Consider the following 23,488-nt stretch of genomic DNA (forward strand, 5'->3'; position numbering starts at 1 on the left):
GGGCCCAGGGCTGGCCCTCCTGCTGGAGAACACACACAGCTCAGACTGAAGGAAAGGCTGGACCCCAGGATCCCCACATCCTGAGGAACAGTAGGCCCAGTGCTGGGTGGGGGCACAGTTCAGCCGCTCCCCCCAATGGTGCCAGCCACACCTGTAGTTCCCATGCTGCCCTGGGACAGGGTCTGCCCTTTACTGAGAGGGTGTCCTCAGAAGAGACCTCACCAGCATGAGCCTCAGGTTCCTCCTCTGTGATGTGGGGGTCTAAATAGGCCTCGGCCTGTCATGATTGGCTCAGTAATTGCAGCCATGGTGTGTGACGGACGGGACTCCTTGGGCCCCTGTGTCCCAGGGCCATCCTGTGAGGGCTCCTGACAACATCCCAGAGCTAACCACTTCAGCCTTGGTGACAAGAGGGGTGTCCTGCTTTTCAGTGCCAAGAACTGATGTGGGCTTTCCCGAGAATACCCCCATCCCTCCTTGATCCATTCAGCAGACACCACCTTGCCCTCCTGCCCTCCTCAAGCCTGGGCATGGCCACCTGACCCACAGGTCTGGGAGCAAAGCATTCCCACCCTCTTGATGGAACCAGGCAAACATGATGTTTCAGTTTCAAGAACAATGAACCAAAGTTCCCTCCAGAAAGGCTGTACCAGGTCACACTAACTGTACTTGAGAATGCCCGTTTCCTGACATCTTTGCCTGCCCTGGACTTTAAGAACTTGCTTCTTGTTGTTGTTGTTTCAGCCATGTGTTTGCCAAAATACAATATTGCATTTTTAAAAAGTTTTTATTTCTTGAAACAGTTTAGTAACTCTCATTTCTCTTGTTTTCATCCCCATCTCTTACATCTGCTTATTCCTCTCCTCCTTTGTCCATTTTCTACTGGGGTTTTTGTTCCTTTCTTATTGATTGTGGTTCATTCAATTGGACATTGCAAATATTTTCTATTCTGTTACTTACCTTTTACCTTTGTATTTTTTCCCTAATGCTCAAAAACTTTATTTTTATGAAATCTGATTTCGTGAGTTATTTCCCTCGTGACTTCCGAATGTCACACTGTCCTGTGACAGTCTCATCAAATGGGTCTGACACAACCTCCTGTGTTGCAGGGACGTCCAGCTCCACCGCAGATGCGGATTCCTGGGGCTGTAGACCCCTCTGCTTCCTCTGCTTGCTTTCCTTTTCCCACCGAACTATTCACCTAGCCACATTTCTCTGCAGGTGGGGCTGACATAATCTGAACTCAGAACACAGCCCTCTTCCTTATTTCTCCAGAACCTCTTTCATGAAGGTGTCACGGTAAGAAGGAAATAGACCTCACAGCCCAGGGACCAGGCATCTAAAACACTGCCTTAGTCTCCAGCTTCACTGAGATACAACTGACATATAACATGTACATTTAAGGTGCACAGTGTGCTGATTTGATGCTCTTATATACTGCGCAATGATGACCACCATAGCTGTAGCTAACACCTCCATCAACAACACAAAATTACCATTTTTTTGTGGTGAGAACATTTAAGATCAATTTTCTCGGCAACTTTCAAGTATATGCAGTATTACTAGCTAAAACCACCATGCTGGACAATGGATGCCCAGAACCTCTTCATCTATTAACTGGAAATTTGTACCCTTTGGCCAATCGTTAGGCAAATGGTGTCTGGTACTAGATGTGACAGATGCCATCTTTTTTTTTTTTATCCTCACCTGAGGACATTTTTCCATTTTTTGTTCAGATAGAGTGGGAGGGAGAGGGAGAGGCGGGTAGAGAGAGAGAGAAACATCAATGTGAAAGGGACACATCGAGTGGCTGCCACCTGCACGACCAACCAGGGCCGGGGACAAACTGCAACCAAGGTGCATGCCTTTAGTGGGAACCGAACCCAGTCTCTCGGGACCGCAGGCCGCCGCTCTAACCGCTGAGCCAGGGCGACAGATGCATCTTGAGAAGCGAGCTGCTCTCAGTGCCCACGAGCTCACCGGGAGGGGAGTGCATCCGGGAAGGAACCTCTCTCTCTGTCGTTGCGATGGAGACAGCTCCTAGCGAGCGCAAGCCCGGTTCCGTTCAGATCCACTGTCTTGCTGCCCAAGACTCTGCTTCTGTGCACAGTTCCCTTAACATGGTCAACTCTGTTTAATTCTGACGTCAGCCTCTTTCGTTGCTCTCTCGGCCCCGCCCTGCTTTGGAGATCAGGTCCAGCGCACCTTGGGAAAATATCCAACCGCAACATCTCATGTCCCCCATGCCCCAGCCCCTGGTAACCACCATCAACTGTTTCTCTGAGTTCGGCTTTTAGAGTCCACATGCAAGTGAAGACATGCAGTGTTTGTCTTTCTCTGTCTGACTTATTTCACTTAGCATAATGCCCTTAAGGGTCATGCAAGTTGTTGTGAATGGAGGGTGCCCCTCGTTCTCAGGGCTGAACAGTATCCAGCACCACCTCTCCGTTGTCCATCCATTCCCTTGACGGACACTTAGGTTGTTTCTATATCTTGGCTGCTTCCTCCACGGTGCCTGGGTCACATCTGCTCCACAAAATTTGTCACAGGTGAAAATTTCTCCTGAAGTTCCCACCCCAAGCCTTTCAACCCAACCACTGCTGAGCCTGTAATTCTTTCTCCCAGTCTCCTCTCATTCACCCAATTCTCCACCCACTACCAACTCCAAAACACCTTTCAGACCAAGCTCCCACCTCCCCATCCTTGGTACATGCCTCCCGAGTCCCTCCCCATCTGAGGTCCCCTTCCCCTGGCACTCCTGCGGTAATGGGATTTGCCTCTCCATGCCAGCCCATGTTCACTTGCAGTGTTGAAACATTAAAATGTTGTATAAATCCTCAGTAGTCACAGTCTGAACAGGTACTTTAAAAAAAAACACACAAAAAAACCCCTCTATTGAATGACTGTAATTTACAACTCTGGGCATCTGAGCCTGGCACAGAACCTACCAGAGAGAAAGTAGGACCCTCATCTCTTGCCGGACTTCTTTTCAAGGGAAGCTCAAGGGGCAGGAGAGGCCGGCACACTCACAATCACTCTCCTGTTCGACCAGTGTGCTCCGCTGGGCACCTGCTCCGCGCCAGACAGGTATGAAATGCAAGCAGAGCGGGCAAGGCCAGAGCTCAAGCGTTCCTAGTCCAGAGGGGCAGCAGGCGTGAACAAGCACTGGCATCCCTGAGGAGGTACGGCCTTCGCCCTGGCCGGCGTGGCTCAGCTGGTTGAGCACTGTCCCGTGCGCTGAAAGGTTGCCGGTTCAACTTCCGATCAGGGCACATACCCAGGGTGTGGGTTCTATCCCCGGTACTGATCAATGTATCTCTCTCACATCAATGTTTCTCTCTCTCTCTCTAAATAATCAATAAAATATATACTAAAAAAAAATAATTATGGCCTTTGACATCATACATGATATATTTATATTTTCTAGCTGTTTAGTGCAGATATAAAACATACACTTGATTTTCAATATTTGCCTTACATCTAGGAGTCTTGCTAAAGTTATTAATTATAAATTATGTAGATTCTTCTGGATTTTTTGTTATATAATCAGGTCATCTTTGAGTAACACCTTTCTTTCTCCCTTTTCAATCTGTACATCTTCTCTCGACTTTTCGCTCTGCATGGCATTTCTAGCAGTGTTGAAGAGAAGTAGTGATAGAGGGGGGTTTATGTTACTTCCAAGGGAAAGCTTCTAACCATAAAGTTTAGATTAAAAAAAAAAAAATTATGGGCCTTGATAGCCCGGTGCTAGATAAAGATGGCGTTGGGCATAACTTATGGAGGACATTTGGAGTGTCCTTCCGCAGGGTGGCTGGAGCCTAGACTGAAGGGATGCAGGGGACCACCCTGTGAAGAGAGGGGAGGTTGGTAGGTGTGGAAGAAGTTACGAGGAGGACAGCCTCCAAAGGGGTTAACGAGGAAATACAGAATTGTGCATTGTGTTAAACGCTGAACAAGAAACTAAAAATGGAATGGAATAGGAAAGGGAGCTCATCAAGGAAGGGGCTTTTCAGAAACAGAAATTTCATGGGAAACCTACAGGATGAGCTGGAGCATCCATTCAGACAGGAGAGTGTCACAGAGAACGGCACATGCAAAGGTCCTAGAGCGGAAAGAGCTGGGCCTGTGTGGAGAGCCACAGAAGACAGGGGCCTGGAGCGAAACCCAGAACGAGGGTAGACTGATGGGCAATGGCAGGAACATGGGCATTCACAGCGTAGTCATGCCTCTCGAACTTCACTTAGAATGTATTAGAGATACTGAAGGGTTATAACTGGGGTGGGGAATATGGCCATATTTACATTTTCTTTAATGATTTTGAGAGAGACAGAGAGAGAGAGAGAGAGAGAGAGAGAGAGAGAACATCAATTTGTTGGCCAGGGCCCATATTTGCTTTTTTTTTTTTAGTGACTTTGCCCTTCCCCAGGTCACCAATGACCTCCATGAAGCAGAAGTCAATGGACACTGTAGGCCTCACACATCTAACCCATCAGCACCATTTCACACAGGTGACCCCTCCCTCATCCTAGAAACTGTCTTCACGTGGCTTCCAAGGACACCCCGCTTTCCTCTTACCCCACCGGCTGCTCCCTCTCCATCTCCTCTGCTACGTTTCCCTGACATTTGGACACTTGAGGCTTCACGGCTCAGAACGTGCACTAATTATTTGGCCTTTATGGCCACTGAGCCCACTCGTTACCACGTTCCCCCAAAGGCAAGCATTCCAATGTTTCATGGGAGTCTTATGTTTGTATGTGTGCTTGCAAAATATGTATTATTTCCTAGGAAAAGTATTTCACTGTGTGGCCCATGTAGTGGCTTCTCAAGGCACAAGTCTGAGGGACCCTCCTGCCTGTGGCTTTCCTCTCTTCTCTGCCACATTCCAAGGTCTTTTCCGCACATCTGCCCTTCCCTGCACTGGGTCGGCCTCTCCCGTGTCAGGGTCTCACCAGCACCCCTCACCCAGGCTGTGCCCTCAGCCTGGACTGTGGTGTTTCTCCAGAGCGGACTCCTCCCCGACCAAGTGCTTGTAACAAACAGCGCAGGTCCCACTCCGCACCTGCTCTGTCCAGGCCCTCAGGACCTCAGCCCCGAGGCGACTGCAGGGACAGGCTCAGAGCCATCTGTGAATTGAATGAGCACCCACTTAGAGGCTTGGCTCACCTCTCTGCAGACCAAACCCCCACATCCGCTCCACACGTCCAACCACTTGACAAATACCGCCTGCGCCCCCGCCCTGCCAGCCTTGCACAGAATGCGCAGGAAGGGCTAAGACGACAGACAAGGACTAAGGGCAGCAGGCCTGGCATCAAGAGCTGGCGCTGTGGGACAGGAGCCTCGGCAGCCGGGCGCCCTTGGCCGCGCTGGCCCCCTCTGGGCCTCGGCTCTCTGCGTGCTCAGTGGGTTTGCTCCGAGCGTGGCCTTGGAGCACGTGGTGCGGAGCGAACACGGCAGCGCGGGGATAGCACAGTAGCTGGTGGACGAGGAACCGTCAGGCCATGCTGGATGGCGCCGCGTGGCCACGTGGCCGGGAACAGTGTGGGGGACCGCCAAGGGGAGGACACCGCTTTGCCGAGGGGTGGGAGAGCCAGGGGATGCCACCTGGAGGGGAGGTTCTGGAGACTTTGCCGACAAAAACAACTGAGTGTAGAGAGCTGCTCCTGAGTCTTTATTCGCTGTCCCAGCAGGAGCCAATCAAGGCTCTAGACACTGTCCACAGAAGGAGACCTTGTTCTCCAGGGGTGAGAAGAGTATGAAATTCTGAATTTTCACTTCAAACCCAAGTTAGAGGAACTCAGCCACCTGCGAAGCTGCGCCTCCCTCTCCTGAAAGGAACCTGAGGCTCTGGGAACCGAGGAGACCAGAGCTTCCTGATCGGCTCGGGCGCTGGTGTGGTGACCGGCTTCTCCTTCTGCCCCGGAGCTGCCTTCCCCCGGACGGAAAGAGAAGCCTGGAGTCTGTGTGTCAGCCAGGAGCCCAGGAGCAGGCTGTCTGCTCCCAGGGAGGCATCTTGGGCTGCCTGTCCCCGCCAGAGCCAGCACCGTGCACCCCAGAAGGAAGCCCAGCCCCCAGTGCTCTCCTGGGACCCATGGAGGCCCCCACCTGAGCCTGTGGTCGGAGGAGCTGGGAAGAAGGTAGAGATGCTGCTGTCAGAGGCCCAGGCTGAGGGCAGGAAGGGTGGGTGGTGCCAGCCATGGATGGAAAGGCAGATTCCAAGACCCTGTCCCACTGGGGACACATCAGGCTCCTCAGTAGACCCTCTACCTCAGGAGCCACCTGGCAGAGGCGGAATCTCCCGGGACATCTCAGCCAACCCGCCCACCACTAGGGTTCAAGCCCTGCCCCCTGGGTCACCACTGAACATTAGACATCTGGGTCTCAGGACGAGCCTCTCTGGCAGGAGGACCCAGGGGTCACTCACTCATTCCAACAGCACTCAGACTGCAAGGGTACGAAGGAGACAGAGAGGAAGACTGGAAGGACACAGGGTTCCAGACCCGTGTCTGAGGGGCCGGCCACCTGTGCTAGGACAAGCTGCCTCTCCTACTGCAGGAAGCCCAGATGGGCCTGGACTGGACGCGGGCCACTTACCCCAGAGGTCCACACTTCCCAGTCCTGCACATGCCTGAGCGGTCAGGGGCCGGGGCTATATGGTTGCTTCTTGATTCCAAACTCTGGCCCAGCCAGGGCACCCTGAACTGCCTTCTAATGTCAGTGAGGCAAATGAAGCAGTTCTGTTTCTGTCCAGACTTTGCAGCCCATTGCCCAGGGCTCACCCCAGCGGGTGGGTAATCCCCTGATTTCCAGCAACCTCGGGTCTTTAGGACAGAGACCACAGCCTCATTTCAATCTGCGATGTCATTGCTCAGACCTATTCTGGAAGGAGCTTGGGGTGGGGTGGTGCCCTCGCTCCTGAGGCGGAGCTCTTGGATTCATGTCTAGGCCCTGACAGGTGGCTGTGGGACCTTGTGAAAGTCACGAGATGGTCTGTGCTTCACTTCCCCGTTCGTAAACGGGGATGATGACAGTGCTACCGTAGCACATTGCAGTGAAGAAGAAATGGCATCAGTGGTTAGCTCAGACCCTTGCTCCTTGAGATGCTCAGGCCATGTCAGCCTTGTCCTCATGCCTCGCCTTGGAGGCTCTCTGCGAAGGGCTCTGGCTGGAGGTCTGTGAGATGCACTGACCTTGCACATGCCAGGGGACAGGAGAGCCAGTCAGGGTCGGGCTGTGGGAGAGGCGAGGAGATTTACTCCTGGTAGGGGTGGTTCTTCTAGTGAATTAGCATCGCCTTGGTCTGAGGGAGAGGCAGGGGCACAGTGTGACTACCCTCACGAGGAGATGGGACCCCCAGCACCAGGAAGCTGTCTGCTTCCTGCCGTTCAGGATGACAGGACTGGGCTAAATCAGAGGGCTTTGCCCAGGACAGCAGTGGGGGAAGGCACTCTCTTGGCCTCGGTCAGCAGCCTTGACCTGGGAGTCTGGGAGTTGGGATCCTGGAGCAGAGGAATGTGGCCACCCAGGTGCCTCCAGGGGGAGGCGGGCCCAGCTCCCCAGCTCTAAAACACAAGCTTCTTGGGAACCTCCCAGGGGAACTCGCTTCTTCCGAAATGGCCGTAGCACGCAGTCTTCTGGTAGATGGGCTTCTTCAAATCCAAGTCCCTGTGTGTCCAGCAGAAGGAAGGGTCATTTTTAATGGAAAAGGAGTGGAGTTTCCTTCTCTGAGTTTCAGGCACTGGAGGAATAGCCTAGCACAGTCTTTGTGTGGAGTGTCACCACTCACAAACCAATTTTCCATAAATGTTCTGTCTATACTATACCATGTCTTATGGGGTGACTGTCATTGGTTCTTGCAAAACAGGCTCAGAGTTTCGGGGACAGCCTGATCAGGAGTTGGGATTGCATTTGCCTCACAGTGCCTTTCTCCTCTGTACCCCCCTTTCTTGGCCCATACCAACAGCAAGTTAGCAAGCTCTAGAAAGCAGGGATGGCATTAGAAACAAGAACAGATGGGACTAGACTTGCTGACTGAATCATCAGCCATTCAGCATTATAGTTATTTTCCTAACACCTCCCACCTGGAGTTAGCACCTGCTGGGCCAGCAGGGACTTTGCACAAGCTTTTAACCTGAACACCCAACATCCTGCGCTCGGGGTGTGTACCGTGCCGGCCAAGAGCTTGGAGACCCTCCTGCTTGTGGGAGGCGCGCGGGGCAGTGTGTTTACCTGACGATGACACCAGGCCGCAGGTCGAAGTTCTTATTCACCACATCTAGCAGCTCTCTCTCCGTCTTCTGAGAGGTTCCGTAGGTGAAGATGGAAATGGACAGCGGCTCGGCCACACCAATGGCATAGGAAACCTTCCAGAAGAGACCAGAGTCAGGGACCTGCCCCTCAGAGAAACCTTGATGTCCTCAGGAGGGCAGCTGGAACCATGTGCCACACCTCTTGCCCGGCAGGCTCCCCCGGCCTGTCTGCCTGGAAGCCCGGCCGTCTTCAGGGTGACCCACCTGCACAAGCACTCTCCGGCAGAGCCCTGCTTTCACCAGGGACTTGGCCACCCAGCGGGCAGCGTAAGCTGCAGAGCGGTCCACCTTTGTGTAGTCCTTCCCGGAGAAGGCTCCCCCGCCATGCGCCCCCCAGCCGCCATAGGTGTCCACGATAATCTTACGGCCAGTGACACCCGCATCACCCTGCAGAAGGAAAGGAAGAAACAGAGGGGAGGTGAGAACCAGGGCCCCTAAATGGTAGGGCAGGGGTGCTAAAGCACTGTGCAGGCCGCTGAACCACAGCTTGGGAAAGGTGCCCTGCAGCTGCCTGGGGGCACGTTCCAGACTCCTTGGCTAGGAGTCTAATTCAGGTCAGTCACTGACCAGCCACGGAAGTCAGGTAAGCTGTCAGAGCCTCATCAGAAAGCGCAAACGACGAGCCCGCTGGGGTCAGCCAGCCCTAGCACCTTTGTTTTTATGGACCAGTCACAGTGGAGAAATCCAACTGCAGGAGGAAACTGCGCTGTGATCACACCCTGCACTGTTGCCACCAGTAAATGCCACGTTGCCCATTTCCTCATGTGTCTGCTCTGTGCAACGCCAGTCAGTGGAGGTGGTTTAAAAGGCAGCAGGGCTCCATGTCCAATGATTTGAGAAAAGTGCAGTACCATGCACCCCTGCTTAGAGATCCACATTCACACTCACATTTCTAGCCCTTGAGAAGTCCTACAAGAAACGACAATCAGCTTGACCTTTCTTTCAGCCTGTGTTTCTTTCAGCCTGTGTTTTTGGCTACAGGACCTGCTATGGGTTTTCTGCTCTGTGGCAACACAGCCACAGCTGAGGTCCCGGGCAGTGACCAGCAGCCTTGCACAGATGCCCTGCCATCTCTACTTCCTCACTCCTGCAGGACAGGAGAGAGGGGGCAGCAGGTGTCCACAGGTAATAAACTGCCCCACCTTGGTACCCACAGGAGTTGAAGGTAACCTGCAGCAAAGACCAGGTCAGCGCCACCTGGTAACGGTCCGGCGTCTGCATTGGAGAGTTAGCACATTAGCAGGTGAGGCAGCAGCCACCTGGCAAGTATGACATCAAGTGTGGGCTGTTTGAAGTGGAAGGTACTGATGGGTACACAGCAAGCCTCACACAGAGGGAGCTGACTTCACAGTCTGTCCAAGGCCAGACCTGGCTGAGTCACACAAAGCCCCTCCTACAGTCTGTGCGCAGAAGTAGTAACTCCAGAAACAGACAAATCAGGGCCTCATCAGAGACCAGGAGTACCTGGGGGCCGCCGATGACAAACCGCCCACTGGGCTGCAGGTGGTAGACGGTGTCTTTGTCCAGGTACTTGGCCGGCACCACAGCCCTGATCACCTGCTCCTGCAGGGCCTTGCGCATGTCCTCCAGTGTGATGTCCTCGTTGTGCTGCACAGAGATGACGATGGTGTGGACGCGCACAGGGATGACCGCACCGCTCTTCTGTATGTACTGAACTGTCACCTGTCAGTCAGAAGGCAGGAGAGACATCGTGAAACCCTGCCCTGAGCTGAGGACACGTCGCCGCCAGGAACAGAGGCCAGCAGGCTCCCAGGAACCAAGGGGGCCCTCCTGTCTGCAGAGGACCTTCGGGAAAGTTCATCTGACACCGCCTGGCATTCAAATAGTTGCCTAGCACTGTGAGATGACTGGGCATGAGGCATAATCTAATTCCACCTGGGATCACAATTAGTGCCACCTGAAGACTTGGGGTTTATAGTTTCCTCTGTGACCCACTAAACGCTTCTGCTATTTCAGAGGGTTCTGAGAGCCAACAAATGTCCCCTGGCCAAAGCCCTCCCTTGACCCTCTGTGGCCCAGGGTCAAGCTATCCTGGCTCCTTCCAAGGACACCGGAGTCACAGGCCACATACCAGCTGTCCCAGCCTCTCAGCAGAGGAGCTCTGGAAGAATATCGGGCCCGCGGACCTGGCTGTGGGGGCAGAGAGAGAGGCGCTCAGGTCAGGTGGCTGAGACGGAGCGGCCGGCGCTGGGTGTTCTGGTAAGTGACAGGGAAGCAGAGAGCACCTTAAGGGATGGCAGGTGCCGCAGAGCCCGTGTACACAAGGCCACAGGGACAGATCTAACCTCACTTCCGCCAGCGTGGGCCGGTCTGTGCCCATTCTGTGCATGATCAATGACTATTTAAGCCTTTCTAGCAAGACAGGCATTGTATGTCCACTTTAAAAGCGAGAACAAGGTTATGAGAAGTGAAGCAACTTGTCTGAAGTCACATGCTAGTTAGTGAAAAGCCAAAGAGCCAAACCCAGCTCTGCCTGATCCCAAATCGTATGTCATGCCCACAGCAGCACAGACAAAATGCTTCTCCCCGCCTCCCCCGCACTCCCGTCCCTTACTGACACCTCAGTGAGCACAGGAGCCCGATGTCACAGCCCTGACTGGCGTATCAAAGGAGGTCCGCCTGGGCACCTGGGCTTGCAGAGTGAGAGGGCAGGAGATGGTGAGGGTGCAGGAGAGGCTAGGGAATGAAACTAGCATTGACTGGGCATGCGCTGTGGGCTAGAAACCATACCCAAAGCTACGAGAAGCTGTTACCAGCCCCATTTTACAGATAAGAAAGCTGAGGTTCCAGAACATAAATGCCTTAGACAAGGTCACACAGCCAGCAAAGCTGGGCTCTGACCTGGAGCTGTGCAGCCTGGCAGCTGCGGCTGTGCCCAGCAGGCAGCGGCCACTCAAGACCCTCAGGGTGCATAACCAATGGACATAGACAACAAACCTGGGGATGAGGTTTGGGGGCGGGATGGAGAGGAGAGTGCCAATGGGGGAAAAAGGAGAAACATCTGTAACAAAAGTAAATTAATAAAAATAATTAAAAAAAAAAGAATTGGATAGTGGCAAAAGAAGGATTAAATAGAGGCCAGTATCGAGCTTGGTGATTGTCTTCAATTATTTATATGCATATATTATATTTCTATTACTCCTCTAAGCACTACTAATACAAGTGTTATCATTTCACTCATCAGTCTCCATGACAATAACACAACATATTCTGTAAAATATGTTACGAAATATTTACAACTTAAAAAAAAAGATCCTCAGGGCTGTGCTGGAGCCACAGGCCCCGCCGCTGCGCCTCAGTGTGAACCCACAGGGCCGCGCCCGAGGGGCTGCAGGAGTGCAGCTGCGCCAGGGGCCCTGCAAGAGACCTGCCTGGCAGGCGCAGCTCAGCTTCCTCCCGTGGGCCGCGGCAGGGCACAGGGCACAGGGCAGCAGCAGCGCCTCCTGGGCTGGGCCTGCAGCAGCTCTGCTGGCCCCAGGCCCTCGGGCAGCCGTCGAACACTGGACTCGAGTCAGACTCCTGCTCTGTGCAAAGAGCAACAGGACGGGTCGAGGGAAGGAAGAGAAGGAACCCTGCCCATGATGCAGGTCCTTGTGAGACGGGCAGATGTACCCCAGCATCTGTGGACTGAAAGCAACCCTTAACTGCTGGGCTGTGCACACCCGGGGCCTGTGAGGAGCAGAGTTGGGGGGCTCCCGGAAGGGGAGGGCCTGTGGCTGGCTCTAGGACTGGATCTACTAGGCCTCAGGGGAAGGCTCGCATCCCGAGGAGCTGCCGAAGCCTGTCCCCCCCGCCCCCCCCCCCCAGACGCCACTCTGCCGCAAGCCCGAGCAGCACCCTGGCAGAAGCAAGAACTCTGGCCGAGCCAAAGGCTCTCAGTGTGGCTCTTATCTCATCGTGTCAGGGAAAACACACCTCTGGCCAGGTAAGCAGCCCTCCCTCATGCTGCCACTCAGGTCTCCATATCAGCAGGAATTTGTTCAGGTGGAAAGACTCATCCTGTTCACAGTCAGCACTGGTCAGATGGTGAAACTCCTCTACCAACAGGGTACAGAGAAGGCCTAGCAGGGGGGCTGGCACAGCGCCCCACAGTGCGGCAGCCCGGGGCCGAGGGGCCGGGAGAGCTCCGTCGGCAGACCCCACCGGCCCCTCTCACCGCCAGCCGGCTCGGGGCTGCCTGGGGCTGGGGAGTGAGGCCCACTCTGGTTTCCAAAGTCACATTTTTAAAAGAATTCAGGCCCTGTCCGGTTTGGCTCAGCGGTTGGATCATCGGCCTGCGGACCAGAGAGTCCTGGGTTCGGTTTCCACTAGGGGCACGTACCAAAATAAATAAATAAGTAATAACTAGTGTATCCTCTGCCCTGCGTGGCCTTACACCTGGGCTGAGGGAGGGCCCGCGGAGTCACGCACACCATGCTGAGCTGTGCAGCTCTTGCCGGAGGAAGGAGGTTTAGCTAACAAACCAAACTCCGAGTGCAGGGGCGTGAGAAGGCCCCACCTGGCTGTGCCCAGGGAAACCATGAGGAGGTGGGACTTAGCTGATACACAGGTGGGAAGCAGAGAAAAAGTCCCAGAAAGGCTCAGGGTGAAAGCAAAGGGGCAAAGCACTAAGAAGCAAGGGAAGCAGGAGTGAAATGATCCAGACCACACAAAGGTCGCAGGAGGGGAGGCGGGGAGGGGAACACTGAAGGACCATAAAAGGCTCTGAATGTCAGAATAACAAGTGGGGTCCCCCCTCCCCTGTAGGAAGCAGAAAGCTGTAAAAGACTCAGGGCAGATATTAGGAAATTAAGAGTGAAGCCCAAAGGAAATTAACTGGAGTCTCCCAGCAGGAAGAACCCTTGGACAGGCCTGGCCCTGGCCTGGGAAATGGGCTGGAGCAGAGGGGTGCTGGGTGGGAAAAGGTGGAGAATAGGCAGAGGGGGCAAAGAGGGCGCTGGGCAGAACGGGGGGGGGGGGCATGGCACTCCCTTCAGCAGAGGTGACAGTGTGGGGGCACACAGTGGGCTCTTGGGCATGCTTGTTTGTAGGTACGTGAAAAGTGGACCTGGTAATTCGGAGAGAACTGCAGGTGGAACATCTGGGAGCCAAGGGAGACGCGGTGAAAACTGGATCCGTTAGTGGACAGGAGGCAGAGAGTGTGGAGGAAGGGCCGAGACCTTGTGGAGTGTGGAGGAGGAGCCATGGGAGGAAGTCCCAAGGAAAGGAGCCATCTAGGTCATCAGGGTCAAACAGGGCAGGATGTGCACCGTGAAGGTGGACAGGAGGCCCCCAGACGTGCTAACGCTTGCATCACCACTGGCCCTCCAGTGTAGACTTCAGTGGGGATTTCAACTCTGCAGGGAGCACCGTGGTCGGGCCAAGGGGCCAGAGGCAGAAATAGACAGATAAAGTGTTTTTGTGGGAAAGAAGGAAAAGGGCCCCTGGATGCAGACGACCCTTGCTCAGGTGGCACTCGGGTGGCACTCGGGTGGCACTCAGGTGGCACTCAGGTGACACTCAGGTGACACTCAGGCCCTGTGTGAGATGTGGGGCCCGTCTCTGTAGTGAGGCAGCAGCCAAGAGTTTGAAACCAGTTCAGAAGTGTGTGGTAGGAACTGGAGAAGCATATTACCAGAGTCAAAATATGCTAAGAAGGCAAACAAACAAACAAAAAATCTAAGAAAATTCTTTTCAGATTTTGGTACTTTTATAATTTTTCATAATAAACTGAAGGGAGAAAACATCTAGAGCTGAGGATTTTAAAAATAAATAGTTCTTTTCAAAATTAACAATTCTTTGAGTGTTCCGACTGAACATGTTGATCTTAACAGTAACACAAATCAGAGGATTTGGGGTGCTTGGAACTCCCAAGGAGGCAAAGGAAGAGACTCACCTGAGTCTTCGAGTCAGGCCTCAGCCAGGGCAGCACCCCCGAGCGTCTCAGGTCTGCCATGCGGGCATTGAGTTTGTGCGCGAGGATGATGGTGAGGGGCATGCACTCTTCTGTCTCATCGGTGGCATAGCCGAACATCAAACCCTGCAGCAGGGGAGAGAGCCACACTCACTTCAGGCACAGGACAACTTTCTTCAAATCTAAGCCTCGTTGCACTCCAACCTATCTTGGGTGCCTCGTGCATGCAACATTTGCACTGGGCACTTGAGGAGGGGAAGACATGACCCTTGACGCCCCCACTCTAGGAGGGGGAAAGAGCCCCGATCGGCATCACAGCACGGGGTGCCCTCAAGCAGCTGTCCTGAAGTAGAGGTGTGCAGCTCACTCCAAGCACGAACCTCCCTGCGATCCTCTAGGATGAGGGGTCACCCCACGGTGTGATTACCCCTCATTCAGGAACTTCCCCGAGAGCTCCTCAGCACACATCAGAGCAGAGCGAGACAGGCGGTGCTGCACCGCCGCCCTGAGCCAGCACCCGTGCTCAGCGCTCATTACCTGATCTCCAGCACCGACGTCCTCTTCATTTCTGTCTAGATGAACACACTGGGCGATATCTGGGGACTGCTGCTCCAAAGCCACCAGCACATTGCAGGTCTTGAAGTCAAAGCCTAGGGAGAAGGGAAAGTAGGCTTGAGTGAGGACACATCAGACACAGAGTGGCAGCGAGCTTCCCGGGGGACTGTTCAGTTCCTGGCACCTGTTTAGTGCCACGCAGGTAATCTCTAATGACCTGGGATCTGTGTGGGCCCAGAACCAATGAACAGAATGGGAAAGGCCAGGAATCCTTACCATTACGTAAAACTCTTAGTCAAAGAGAACCCTGCACTGTGCACACTGCGCGCTTCCCTCACTGAACACAGCTGGGTTAGAAACACATCCTCACGAACTGCTGCACACAGACCAGGTAATGGCTCCAGTGCTCTGGCTGAAGCGCAGGGGGCGGCCCATGCCCTGACCCCTGGGCCTCTCCCAGGACCGAGGTTAAAATCACTGCACTGAATGAAAAGACCCAGGGCCCTGACAACACTGCCACCCAGAAGCCGAGAGATGGGCCTAATTCATGTACAGACAGTCCTTGATTCAGGATTTTTCAACGTGACAATGTTGCCAAAGTGATATACATTTAGTAGAAATCATACTTCAGATTTTGAATTTGGACCTTTTCCTGGGCTCTCCATATTCAGTACTCTCTCGCCGTGCTGGGCAGCAGCAGGCCTCAGCCCCAGGCATCCACACAACCATGAGGGTCAACCACCCACACTCTAAGGTCACTGTGTTAGATGACTTTGCCCAACTGTGGGCTAATGTAAGCGTTCTGAGCACGTGCGACACAGGCAAGGCTAAGTTGTGATGTTCATGGTTTAGGTGTATTAAATGCATTTTGACTTACAATATTTTCAACTTATGATGGGTTTACCCCATCGTAACTCGAGGAGCATGGCTATTAAACACACCAAACAAATAAAGTGTATAAGAACTATTCAGAGAGGCTCCCAGAGCCAGAGTCCTCTGATCCTGAGGGCCTGGAGCCAGGGGGAAGCCACAGCTCGGAGGCTGAGGCCCGGTCTGCCACCCCTGAAGCGCAGGCAGAGGTGGAAGCTGGTCTGCCGCAGGCCAGGTGCAACAGGCTGGGGCCTGAGTCAGGGAAGTCCGGGCTCACAGCAGCCCGGCCCAAGGAGCCCCAGGAGGCAGCGCTGTGCACAGACAGCACGTTCTTCTCCCCACTGGTCCTGCAATGTGCAGGCCTCAGCTCAGGGACTGTGGGAATGAGCTAAAGCAAACAGGGGTCCCACCACAGGGTCAAGTATAGTGACAAGCTGTCACCCTCTTTTCAGTCTATCCTCCTATCCACGCTGCCAGAGGGGGCTAACTGAAGCAAGCAAGCAAGCAACCAGCCAACTCAGATCCAACCTACTGGTTGCGGACATGCTTCAAGTGCGGCCCACGCCAGAGGCAGCACCGTGGAACCCCCCGTTCCGCCCAGCCTGCAGTGGGACTGCGTTGCCAGCGTGGACTCAGTTCGCCTCAAGGACGGCACGCTCTTCTACCTCCACGAGGCCTCTCTGCCTAGAATGCTCCTCCTCCGACCGCCACCCCACACCCCCAAATCCGACAGCTCTCAGGCGGCATCCCTGGACCCTCCCACAGCTCTTCCTCGCTGGCTATGCCACTGACTCCCTGCTGGGCACCTCATGCTGCAGCATCTGATGCCCGGCCATGCCCCCACTCTGGGGGCATCAGGTCACCTCTGTCCTGTGCCACCTCCTGTCCCCAGGGAATGTTTCTGAAGGCACAAACCAACAAGCAACCTTTAGAGAACTGCCAAGGACTCACCCACATGCCCCGTTCTGCCTGATCACTGTCTAAATACTGCTGAAAAGCAGTCTTCTCAGTGCTGAGACAGTCAAGGCCTTCAAGTGCTTTGGAAATCGGAGCGGCTCTCACACCTATAGAAACGTGCACGTCTTCCAGCCTGCCCTGGCCCACGGAGATGCCCCATGTCACCCCAAACAACCAGTAAGAGGGTGTCAGTGTGCACAGGCCCTCAGAACCTGACCCTCGCTCGTCCTTTGATGCCCTCCAGTTGGGCCCCTTCCTGGCCTGCCCACTCACAGGGCCTCCGTTCTGTCCAGCTCTCACCCACTCTGATGCAGCACTCCTCCTCCATTCCTGCCAGGGCCTGTGCCCCTTCCCTGGGTGTTAGGCTCCCACACTGCCTGCCGCTGGAGCCAGCCTGGGCAGCCTGCCTCCTCTGCCCGCTCTAGGTGCCAGTTCTGGAATGAGTCATCTTCCTGTCTACAGTGGGAAGCAGCACAGTTTAGCAGAAAGCACAGCAGTCCCTAATGGGGCAGCCGTGTACCCATTGTGTCAACTTATCCAAATTATTTACCTCTTGCCCTGGCTGGTGTGGCCCAGTGGTTAGAGCATCGGCCCACACACTGAAAGGTCACGGGTTCAATTCCCCATCAGGAGCCTGTACTAAGTTGCGGGTTTGATTCCCAGCCCTGCTTGTGGTGCGTGCGGGAGGTAACGCATCGAAGTGTCTCTCTCACACTGATCTTTTTCTCGCTCTCTCTCTCTGTCCTTTTCTCCCTCCCTCCCTTCTACTCTCTCTAAGAATCAATGGAAAATATATCCTCAAGTGAGAATTAACAATAAAATTAAAATAAATTATTTACATATTTAAAAAAATTCCCCCCCCTTTATTGATTTTAGAGAGAGAGAAAGGGAGAGGGAGAGAGAGAGAGAAACATCTATGAGAGAAAACATCCATTAGCTGCCTCCTGCATTCCCCCCCACTGGGGATCAGGCCCACAACCTGGGCTTGTGTCCTGACCAGAAATCGAACCGGCGAGCTCCTGGTGCACGGGTCGACGCTCAACCAATGAGCCACACCAGCTGGACAAATTGTTTACATCTTTAAGCCTCAATTTCTATGTGCATGGGAAGCACAGCAGAGCTCCTCAGTTAAGTAAGATGGCACACACAAAGAGCCCAGCAGCCGTGCCCAGCAGAGGGCAGCACCCAACAGAGGGTGGCTCCTTTGACTCAGAGCTTCTTTCTCTTCCAAAGCTCCAGGAAGGCGGGACATCAAACAAGACCAGAGTTAACAACGGATGGACCTGGGCTGGTTCAACTGTCACCTGGGCTGCCATACTGTTGCCAGACCTTGACCCCTGGTCCCTGACAGGCAGACCTAGGAACGTTTTCTCCCTGGTGCTCCGTGCCGTCCAAAAGACTGCCTCCGCTGTGACCCAGCATCGGGGCTCTCTCAGCTGACCTGGGGCCCTGGCCTTACCCTTGGCAGAGTCGTCGTAGCCAATGTGTTTGATGGTGTCCCTCACCACCCGCTGGTAGTCCACCATGGCCATGGAGGTGATCTCCCCGCACAGCAGCACCATGCCCGTCTTACACACTGTCTCTGGAAGGGAAGGAGAAAACGAGTGGCCACGTGCCAGCACAGGGACACTCAGTGCCCAGGCCTCTCCCAGTGCTGATAGAGACTCACAGGGAATCTTACCAGACAGAAAATCATAACGCTGATAAAAAAGGGTAAATTCCAGCACAGTTGCTGACCATGTTCAAATATGCCCAGGGAACTATATTTTGGAAAGAATTGGTTACACCTGAGTTTTCATACCAAGTTCTTGCTACTTGTGTGATCTTGAACAACTGATTTAGCCTCTCTCTGTTTCTTCAACTGTGAGACTGCTGACTGGGTTAAAATGAGACAATGATTGTATGTAGTTGTCCTGAAGAACACAGTCACGTGCGCCCCCTCCCCCCACTGCAAACGCATCTCTGCAGGCTTCAGGGGTGGGTCCTGAACAAGAACCAAGGCAGGCCAGCCTTCTCCCCAGCATCAGAGCAGCACGGGCCGCAGTCCTCAGCACAGGCGCTAGGAGCACAGGGCAGGGAAAGCTTGGTCTGTGCAGCAGACAGTACGGGGCACCAGCCATGAGAACAGAGGGCTGTGGTCTCCATGCTGGGCACGCACCTACCCTGTGACCTGGGCCAAGGCCTGATTCAGCTGTACCCTCTGTCCCCGTAGCAAAGTGAAGGGACGAGACCTAATCACCTCTGGGGTCCTCCTGACTCTCGGCTGTGATGAGGGCTTCGACACAGACAAAGGATTCAGGGTCAGTGGGCAGAGCCCAGGCGTTCCTTACCGCAGGCCACCTTGGCATTGGGGTCCTGCAGGAGGTGGGCATCTAGCACCGCATCACTGATCTGGTCACAGATCTTATCTAGGAAAGAATGAACACATAAAAGAGTCACAGAAAATTAGGTACAACACACTAAAATGTTAAAATAATTAGCCATTTTGGCAGTTTACATATCAAATCTACCTAAAAGGACACTTTTTTAAATACAAGAAGTTGGAAATTTTTAAAATTTTTTATTTCTTCCCATTTCTCCCTAATTTTGTATGATGTATAATGTCACAGAATTCCCTGAAAAAGAAAATATATTCCCAAACCAGTTCTAAGATTCTACAGCAATTTACACACACACACACACACACACACTTCTAACTAAAAAGTCTCTCATTCCTCAACATATTCCCTTTAATTCTAACACCTAGAAAAGTCCTGGATATAGAAGTTAAAATAGCTAATAACGAGTGTGAGAGTAGGTGCCAAGATGCAAACCAAAGGGGACAAACAGGTGCATTGTACTGCAGGTGCCACAAGATGCACACCGCACCCAGTCCCAGGACTCCACCCAGAACTCTGTGAGGGAACCTCTGCACATCATTGCTGTTTTGCAGAACATTTCCACAAGCAGCTCTTGGATCCTCCCCACGGTCACTCAGCCTCCTAAAGGCTGGATGTTCTAATAGCTGGGTTTGACCTCCTCAGTCCAGGTGAGACTGGCAAGAGTTCACCATGGGCTGGCATTCGACCTTACTCTCCATTGCCTTAAAGACTCTACGGTCGACCATGTAGACCACTAGATGGCACTGTGGGAAATCTACTCTTGCTTTGGGGTTACGTGAACTGTCAGTGTTCACAAATTCAGAAAAAGTGACATCAATTGACACATATTACATCTCATTTAATGTTCAAAATATCTATAGAGTCTTCTCTTAATAAATTAGTAAGATTTTTCCCAGTTTTATTGAGATACAATCGGTCTATAAAAAGCTTACATAGAATTAATGTATACAATGTGGTGAGTTTGGACATATGTATATATGCATATTTCCATGACCACATCAAGGTAATAACCATATCTATCATCTCCGAAAGTTTCCTGTGTTTCTCTTACCTTTTTTTAAATTAAGAATTTGGATCCAGACTCCAGCAGTTCTACTCTCAAAAGCACATATTAAGCTTTGTAATTAAAATTATTAATTTGTCATTATAGGTAAATTCTGCAATTTTTCCTTCCAGAAAGTGTTATTAAACATGTTTGAACCTAGACAGTATTATGCTAAGTGAAATAAGTCAAACAGAGAAAGGCAAATACCATATGATTTCACTAATATGTGGAATCTAAAAAAACAAAACAAACAAACTAAACAGAAACAAAGTCATAGATACAGAGAACAAACCAATGGTTGCCACATGGGAGGGGGTTAGGGAGCTGAGTGAAAAGGGGGCAGGGGTTAAGAAGTACAAATTGGTAGTTACAGAATAGTCATGGGGATGTAAACTATGGCATAGGGAATATAGTCAATAATATTATAATAACTATGTATGGTGTCAGATAGGAACTAGATTTATCAGGGTGATTACTTTGTAAGTTATATAAATGTCTAACCACTATGCTGTACACTTGAAACTAATATAATATTGAATATCAACTGTAATTGAAAAATTTTAAAAACAGCCCTGGACAGTGTGGCTCAGTGGTTGGAGCGTTGGCCCGTACACTAAAGGGTCACAGGTTCGATTTCCAGTCAAGGGCACATACCTCAGTAGCAAGTTCGATCCCTGGCCCCAGTCAGGGTGCGTGCAGGAGGCAATGAATCAATGTGTCTCTCACATCCATGTTTCTCTTTCTCTCCCTTTCCCTCCCTCCTTTCCACTCTTTCTAAAAGTCAGTCGAAAAAATATCCTCTGGTGAGGATTCACACAACAAAGGAGAGAGGAAAAACATGCACACAGGTTTCTCCATCTATTCTCCCGCTGGTGGCAGATCTGGCTGAAAGTCCAAGTTTGTCTGAGTCCGTAGCCTCTGTGCACCCCAACCAATGAAGGCCTCCTGCTGCTCGGACACCCATTTTGAGCTCACCCACCAGGACTGGAGAAGCTGCTCATGATGACTCTGAGAAAGGACACTGGTCACATGTTCCCAGTGCACAGAGGGAAATGGGATAAGGAATACTAGGGATAAAGCTGGAGTTAAGCAAGAATATCAAGATAGCTTAACAGACTAAGAGAGCATCTAAGGGGGCCCTTCAGCACTGTTTCTTTAAGCTTTGGAAATTTTTATTGTTATTACTTAGTAGCTTAAGATAGCCAATAGTGGTTTTTTTTGAAAGGTAAAAAAGAAGCATTAATTTTATCTTTCTGGTGGAGAGGAATTTAACACTGGAATAAAAAGCAGAAAGTCAATAAGCCTTAGTGGAAACTGACTTACTTATGTGGATGGTTAATTATTAGTGGCAAGTGAAAGGAGAATCAGACAAAATGAATATCTGCCATTCAGTAGACAAAACAACCAACTGATTCGCTGAAATTTTCCTTCTCTGTCCATTGAGCACACTGCTGTGTGCAATGGGACCACTGGCCACTGCAGGCCGAAGCACCCACTTCCTCCAGCTGGAGTGAATCCTAACCTATGTATGGCCTTCCAAAGCCAGGGAGCTGTCCAGAATTTGCCAGACATAGCAATGGAGCTGAGATTATGAGTACAGTAAACCTAGAAACTTTATAAAATTAAACATAATTAAAGAGACTATTTACACTGACGAGCTAAGTCACATACAAAACCCAAGGGTTCTCAGCTGTGGCACTACTGACATGTGGGGTTGGAAAATCCTTTGCTGTGGGGAGATGGTCTTGTGTATGCAGAATGTTTAGAAACACGTCGGCCTCTATCCATCCAATGGTGTATCAACACTGCCCCACCCCCCAACAGCTGTGACAACCAAAAATGTGTCCAGACATTTTGAAATGCCTCTGGGGGAAAGGGAACAAAATTGCCTTCATCTGAGAACCACTGGCCAAAGCATATGGAAGGAGTAGTGTATTGAGATGTCCAAAGCTGAGTTTCAAGGTAAGAATGTTAAATCTCTTTGAAATAGAACAAGAATGAGGAAGATGAAAAAAAAAAGGTAGACCTGGTGGTAAGTTACCAAAAACTTCAACTACTCAAACAAATTTTGAAGCCATGCCTGAACACATAAATCAGTGTGTCTAGCCCCAGGGTTTCCTAGAACAATGATCTCGAAGTGCGATTCCCACATCAGCAGCAGCAGCATCTCCTGGGAACTTATTAAAAGTACAAATTCTTTCTTAAAGAGTTTATTTGAGCCCAAACTAACAACTGCCTGTTCTCAAATGCTCCTAAAACTGCAAATTCTTGAGCATTACCCAAGACCTACTAAATCAGAAAGTTTGGGGATGGGGCCCAACACTGCATTTTACCCTGAAGTTTGAGAACCACTGTGCTCTGATCACGGTCTTCACTGTCACCATGGAAGACTCTCTCATTTCCCCACATCACAGTCCACCTACCTTTCAAGGTACTCCACACCCAAAAAAGCTTGGATTTTCTTCCTCTTCCATGTAAGTCATCTATACTTCTCTTTTATAACACAGCCGAGACTCCAAGAACCTAGCGCTCCATCTCAGCGCCTGTTAGAACGCACTGCTGTTCACTTCTAACTACACATGCTTTGCACAGAAAAACTTAGTGACCCATGATCTGATCTGGTTTGAGGAAACATTCTGTGTTGACTTAAGTTGCTCACTAAAAAAGAAAGAAAATGTTTGTATGTGATGATACATTTTATGTCCATGATTATCTTTAGACAACCAGCGGCATGTTCTCTGCGGCATGAAGCCTCAGCTTCATTAACTTACAATTTGTCATTGGCATATGATTATCTGTTTTATAAAACTGCAAATAGAGTAAAAATACTTCATGTTGTTCCTCCAGAGATCAACTTATGGTAACTAATACAAATTGTCTTAAGACCCCTAGTAAAAGTGGCTCCCTCGGTACAGGCCACCATCGGTCCAATGCCACCTGCTTACCTGGGTGTCCCTCTCCTACAGATTCCGAGGTGAACATGAAGGCTCCTTCTTCACTTAGAGAACTGTCACACAGGCCATCCACTGGTCCGTTCATCTTTCCAGAGTTCTCCACTCAGCTTCTTCAAGGCAACAATTCTAATGCTGTGATTTTGACAGGCTTTTTTTTTTTTTTTTTCTTTTTCTTTTTTCTCAACGGGCTAGTCTTTGGCAGAGGCACAGGGACTGCTGTGCCCCACGGCCGTGAGCATCTCTGACTGGCCGAAGCTTGTCGTGAGTGACTCCTATATATGGAAAAGTGAAAGTGCCAGCATAACCATGTGAGGGGCGGAGGAGTCCATTCCGGGCCGGGGGTCATCTTACCTTGAGGAATTTCTGTCTGTAGCTCTGATTTCCCAAGCCCTGAGCATCTGGTCACTGTAAGGGCAAGAAGGCTGCACAGATTCTGCAGAACTGAAGCTCCTTAGGCACTCTGCTTCAGCTCTGCAGCTAATCTCCACCTTGTTCCAAGGTCAACA

At 51.7% G+C, this 23,488-nt stretch overlaps 1 protein-coding gene across 1 annotated transcript; it reads right to left on the reverse strand.

Annotated features, from left to right (window-relative positions):
• Positions 1 to 7,538: 7,538 nt before the first annotated feature.
• Positions 7,539 to 23,067, reverse strand: MAT1A (methionine adenosyltransferase 1A). The gene is made up of 12 exons (XM_036264851.1): positions 22,974 to 23,067; positions 21,008 to 21,107; positions 20,683 to 20,712; positions 20,035 to 20,099; positions 18,933 to 19,010; positions 18,062 to 18,184; positions 14,758 to 14,870; positions 14,203 to 14,346; positions 9,771 to 9,989; positions 8,511 to 8,693; positions 8,227 to 8,360; positions 7,539 to 7,662 (listed from the first exon to the last, which is right to left on the reverse strand). Exons 1-12 carry the CDS (start codon positions 23,065 to 23,067, stop codon positions 7,560 to 7,562), a joined length of 1,386 nt encoding a protein of 461 aa, XP_036120744.1. The 3' UTR covers positions 7,539 to 7,559.
• Positions 23,068 to 23,488: the final 421 nt, after the last annotated feature.

The sequence above is a fragment of the Molossus molossus genome, unplaced genomic scaffold (genome assembly GCF_014108415.1).
Source record: "Molossus molossus isolate mMolMol1 unplaced genomic scaffold, mMolMol1.p scaffold_m16_p_17, whole genome shotgun sequence".
In the NCBI taxonomy this organism is placed as follows: Eukaryota; Metazoa; Chordata; class Mammalia; order Chiroptera; family Molossidae; genus Molossus; species Molossus molossus.